At 43.9% G+C, this 6,000-nt stretch overlaps 1 protein-coding gene across 4 annotated transcripts in view; it reads left to right on the top strand.

The window, feature by feature from the left end:
- Positions 1-5,462, top strand: part of SLC9A9 (solute carrier family 9 member A9) — a 703,780-nt gene extending 698,318 nt beyond the window's left edge. For all 4 annotated transcript variants that reach the window (XM_043595208.1, XM_043595207.1, XM_043595209.1 and 1 more), the window contains 2 exons: positions 2,308-2,413; positions 3,762-5,462. In XM_043595208.1, the coding sequence (XP_043451143.1) occupies positions 2,308-2,413; positions 3,762-3,989 (334 nt within the window). In that variant the 3' untranslated portion in view covers positions 3,990-5,462. The remainder of the gene's footprint in view (positions 1-2,307; positions 2,414-3,761) is intronic.
- Positions 5,463-6,000: the final 538 nt, after the last annotated feature.

Here is a 6,000-nt window from a genome sequence, read left to right on the forward strand (position 1 = left end):
CAAGGCGTTGAGAGTCAAAAATCCCAGAACCTATCCAAAAGAGGCCAAATGGTACCCCCTGAGGTCCAGGCCTCACATTCAAAAAAGCTAAAATTTCGCCTCTAAGTGTTAGCTCCAGTAACATTACACATAGACTTAAAGAGATACCTCATCAGGATTAAAACAAGAAAATGTCCATTACACAATTCTAAATTTGTGCCTTACTTTTGTAACATTATTTTGGTGTTATATAATTTAATTTTTCAATATTCTGAGAACCTCAAATAGAGAAAGTTGCCCAGGCCTCTCTGAAACAATTAAAGCCTTGACGAATCTCTTCAGGTTTGTTTTTGTTTTTAAATTTTTTTTAAATGTTTATTTATTTTTGAGACAGAGAGAGACAGAGCATGAACAGGGGAGGGTCAAGAGAGGGAGACACAGAATCCGAAACAGGCTCCAGGCTCCAAGCTGTCAGCACAGAGCCCGACGCAGGGCTCAAACTCAAGGACCATGAGATCATGACCTGAGCCGAAGTCAGCCGCTCAACCGACTGAGCCACCCAGGCGCCCCTTTGTTTTTGTTTTTAATATGACATCTCTAAAAATGTTGCATACTTACTGTCACTTTTCCATCTTGAAATAAAATTGGCTGGATTTTCCCTGATTTACATTACAGTTATACATCTGTCTTACCCATCTCACCTCCCTACAAAAGTATTTTTTGCTCACCTGTTCACACCATAAACCCTAATAAGACCATGTATCCTCACATGCCCCTATGTGAGAAGGTCTACAGCTCATCAGCAGGGATAAGGTCTGGAAGTGTTTCTCTCTAGAGAACCAGCTGGTCACATGCATGATTCTGCCCTGCTCATTTATCTTTTGCTAGTGATGATGGTGGCAGATTCAAATAGCAATGGGAGCTTTTGGATTACTTAATATCATTATATCTCTAGGCTTCCATTCATTCATCCATACAATGAAGGAAATAACAATTTGTAATGAAAATTAATGGAAGACCATCACAGGCTTTCCAGAGTCACAAACATACTCAAAAAATGTTACAGGGAATGCCAGGCTCTGAACTTTGACATCTTCCCTGGTCCTTCACTGAGCACAACAGCTGCCCGTGTGAAAGGAATTGCCAAGTTTTCCATTTTCAGTTGGAATTATAGATGCTCTTAAGCAGCTCTCCTTACATCATAACTAGACTGTGTTCATGAGTATCTCCTGTTTCATCACCACTTTGATGGGGAAAGATTTGAAGCCAGAGGCAACAAGATTCCTGGCCCCTGTAGGCTGCATCTCCCTCTGCTGTCACATGCTCGGGCATCACAGGAAGGACAGAGTGGTGTCCAGATATAGATGGGTTCCAGGAGAGCCATCTCCAAGGTCCTCTCACATCCTTAGTGCCTGGGGATGACTTCAGATTTTCACAAGCCAAACGAAGTTAACCGCTTTCCATTTTTTCCTTTTCTCTATTTATTATAGCTTTTCAGAAAGTTGATGAGGTGAAATATTCTCCAGCAGAGGAAATAATATAAAGCTTAAAAGTTGTGTCTGATGGAATGGGGAAATAATTCCACTACTTTCCTTTGAGCAAAAAAAAGAAATAATAAGGCAACCTGAGGCAGCCTCTAGGGGTTTCACTATTGCTAGATTGGAGGGAAATATAACAGCTTTAGATGAACAGGGTTTTCTTTTAACTTGTTAGAGCACTTTGGGATGAAGAGATAAGAAAGACAGGTGCTAGACAATAGAATGAACTTGGCACCAGCTTATTTACATAATTTTGTATAGAAGCGCATTGATGTATGAAGTATAAAGTGCCTGTGTTGAATAGTGAAAATAAAGTATTTTGGAAAACAATCAATGTTCACTACCCAGTCCTAAAGTGACTGAACATTTTATGAAATACCTCTTGCTTCTTTGTGAAAATTACTGGCGGTTTAAGCTATGTGTGCTGTTTTAAGAAAACACAATCTTTTATGCTATTGTTTTAAGATAATTCTTAAGAATGCATTCTCTAAGCAGATGAGACATTGGTGGGGGGAGGGGAGGAGAAGAGGAACATTTCACCCCTCTCTCTGATGTTGGCTGGCCCAGTCCCCATTTCTTCATGATTAAAGACCTCCAGGAGGGCTGGAAAAGTGTGTGGAGCAAAGATTATAAACAGCAATTTTTGCAGGCCAAATTGCCTCCTAAATGAGGGAGTAGGGGATTTAAAGGTGAACATAACTGTCTCTTTCACTGCATGCAAAGGTTTGTGCTGTGTGAGAAACTAAATTCTAACTTCCTTTTGGCAAGTATTCCTTAACAGGCCTTACAGATATCTGAAACCAATTTTAACCCACTCTGGTCCTCCATTGACCACCACGTTACCTGAATGGTGCGGGCCAATTTCCCGGCTGCTCACCAGTCCGCAGGCCTATGGGGTGAGTAACTGCCCGGAGTGGGCCGGGCTTGGTGAATACCGATGAGCCCAGGAACCTCAGGGCTATTACTTCCCAGCTTGACGAGGAAGCGTTTTAAAATTCACTGCACCAAGAAGCATTTCTCTTTTCCTTTCATATGTTGCTTATGTGGGCTCATTCTTCTTTTAAGAATACAATTTTTTTAAATCAATATTTTTAACCATAAAATGAATTTAGAAAACATAAAAGAAGTAACATGTCCTCACAAACTGCTGTGTTTTGAGGTTTTGAATATTAGGCCTGTGCTTTATAGCTCAAGGGAGTGGAATAAAAAATGCTGAAAAGCAATTAGAATCATTACAAACAAACCAGCATCAGGGATTGGAGAGGAGCAAAGCCTTGGAGTGTGTGGTGCCCCTGGAGGTTGTCCAGCTGGAGGTTTATGCACTCCCTTGCATAAACAGAGAAAAATGTGTCTCAGATGTGCTCAGGACACAATGGCCTAAGGCAGTGGTTCTCAAAGTGTGTCCCCAGACCAGCAGCCTCAGTATCACTTGGGAACTTGCTAGAAATACAAATTATCAGCACCCCCCCCCCCACCTCAGAACTCTGAGCTTGGGGCCCAGTATCTATGCTTCCATGAGCCTTCCAAGGGATTCAACGGCCTAACGTTGGAAACCATTGACCTCAGTCACCTAGCCAGGGCTCATTCTATGAGTGATTTTGTATGGTCTTCCCAAAACCAATGAAGGAAGAGTTGAAATCTTATTCTTTCCTTCAAGGAAAGCTCTGTCTGAGGAAAACTACGTTGGTCAGATCCAGTTAGTTTCTGCCATTATCTACTATGGTGACTTCCAACCATTTTTAGCTTTGTGATACCCATCCCAAGAAGCATGCTGTGAGGACACACTTTTCAAATAAAATGTAACAGAAACTGCCTTTTGAGAATTTCGTGATAGGCAGGAGTGTTCCAAAACCAACACTGAGAATCATTCCGTACTCTGAGGTGCCAAGATTCTCCTAACTCCTGACTCCTCTCAACCTAGTTATGTACCAGTTCAAGAAATCCACTGAATTTTATTTTAACTCCCTTAACCCAAGGAGGCACTCGGTTAGCACGCGCTCTCTACCAATTCTCACCTTAGGCCTGGAGGCCCCATATGGCTGTGTTATGCCTCCAGGTCTTCCAGGGGAAATGCTCCACCATGCCCACAGACATGGAAACGCGACACCTGCCTGCAGCAGGTACCTCAGCCAAGGCAAGTCAGGGCCATTAAGAAAGGAAAACAAACACCCTACTTTCTAACACTGTCAGACTGCTCTTGCTTTCTTCATCATGAAGTGACTTCTCTCTCTTCCCAAAATCCAGGAGCAGCTAAAAGAGGAAGATGTAGAATGCATTGTGAATCAGGACGAACTGGCCATGAGTTACCAGGAGCAAGCCACCTCGCCCTGCAGTCCTCCTGCAGGGCTGGGTCTGGACCAGAAAGCTTCACCGCAGACTCCAAGCAAAGACAACATTTACGAGGGGGATCTCGGCCTAGGAAGCTACGAACTCAAGCTCGAGCAGACTCCGGGTCAGTCCCAGCTGAATTAGTGGTGAACAGTGCAGACGTAATCACAAGTAATGCCAGGCTCACTGAGAGATACAAGCCAAGCTGGGGAGGCAGCATGGGGAATAGAAGCTGGAAAATGCAGTAAGAGCACAAATTGAAGAGAATCAAAACCTTGTCACAAGTATCCTCTGGTGCCTAAAGAAATGAGAATTTATTATCACCCCTCTCTATTATGCAACTGAATTTAAGTTTTTGACAGCAGCCATTTTTATTAGCGACTTGGGTGAGGTGGGAAGGGCAGAGAAGCGAGGGAGTCAGGAGTCTCGCTGCTGCTGAGGGAGGAACAGATACCCTTGTGTCTGAGGGGTTTCCGTTCAGTAGGCAGCTCTCCAGGCCTTCGCTTCAATTTTGGATTTCATTCCCTTCATTAGGGAGAGGTTAAAAATAAGGAAAAAAGTTTCTGAGCAAAACATCTGGCTCCTAAGCTGGAGGTTATGCCAAGTTATTTAGTACCTGATTATTTGTATGTTATAAAGACCTAGACTCCCACGTGCCCTTAATGACCTCAGAGCTATTTGCAAAGCCCAGACAAGGGATCGATACCACTGCTGATGGCCTCACAGAAGCCGTGCCGTGTGGTGACCCACTGTTCTCATGGGCATTCTTGTCAAGCTGCTTCTCCCATGGAATGAATCAAAGGGTTAGTTCCAGCTGGGTGTACCCTGCGCTAAATGCAGCTCCGTTTTCCAACTTGGTAGGACCCTTCCAGGAAGAGCGGTTTTCTTTTCTCCATACTATATTTTACCTGAAGAACAAGGCTCCCCGTCCTTGCTTGCATTTGAGTCACTCCTTAGGCCTGTGGCAGGTCCCCTCTGTACGCTGAGTAATGAGATTCCACAGCACAGGTTGTTCTCCACGTGGCAGGAGACAGTGCAGGAGTCCCAACCCGTCTTCCAGACCCAATACCCACAGCTGATTAGCAAGAGCAGAAGCTAGAGGAGCAGAGCCGATGATGCATAGACCATACTGAAGACTCAAGGATGCAGCCTGGGGACTCCTCTTACAAGATATGGCTCATAGCCCATGACAGACAGACCGACACAATAGCTTTTAATTCAGCTGCATGATCTGTGCCTTTTAAGCCATAAAGATACCTCAAGCCTAGCTTCTCTTGAAATACAGATGTTAATATTAGACTCCAAAAAAGCAGGCTCTAGTCTTAGGTGCCCAGGCTATGATGGGTCTGTTTCTGAAGGAGGTAGGGAATGATGTCTTCCTCAGGCCCAAAGCTTGAAAATAGCATATGCTTTGCTAACCAGTTGTTAGGCTATTAACCATGGTGGTGTCAGACACACTGCTACATATATTGATTTTCTTCCAAACAGTAGGATCCAGGGGCACAAACTGTTTTATACTCAGCTAAGTATAATCTGGTCATTCCGGGTAAATATGCAAATGGCAAAGCATGAAGTTTTCTATTTGACCTAATCCTAATAAACTTTTGTCATAAAGTATGATTGTGTTGGCCAATGCTTTATTTAAAGACATTTTCGGGCACCTGGTGGCTCAGTCAGCTTAGCTTCTGACTCTTGATTTTGGCTCAGGTCATGATCCCAGGGTCATGGGATTGAGCCCTCTAACAGGCTGTGCACTGAATGTGGAACCTGCTTGAGATTCTGTCTCTCTTCCTCTGCCCCTCTCCCACTCACATGCTCACTTTCTAGTGTTCTTTCTCTTTCTCTCTCTCTCTCTCTCCCCCTAAAATAGATAGATTATAGATGGTAGATAGATGATAGATAGATGGATACATGATAGATAAAGACATTTTCTCTGCTCATGCTAATTGGTAGTTCTAAGCCTTTATACTTGAAATGCCAGGTGAAGTAGGCACTGAAAGGTAATGTAAGGGAGATGCAAGGGTCCTGTGGCCCAGGAAAAGCCATAGGGACTGGCACACAAGCCACTGAAAGAAAGAAGAGAACACTGGTGGGCTGGGAGGGTGTGCCAGCCAGAGAAGGGAGAGCTAAGGCAGGCAGAGTGGAACAGCCTCCT

Source organism: Prionailurus bengalensis, chromosome C2, assembly GCF_016509475.1.
Source record: "Prionailurus bengalensis isolate Pbe53 chromosome C2, Fcat_Pben_1.1_paternal_pri, whole genome shotgun sequence".
In the NCBI taxonomy this organism is placed as follows: domain Eukaryota; kingdom Metazoa; phylum Chordata; class Mammalia; order Carnivora; family Felidae; genus Prionailurus; species Prionailurus bengalensis.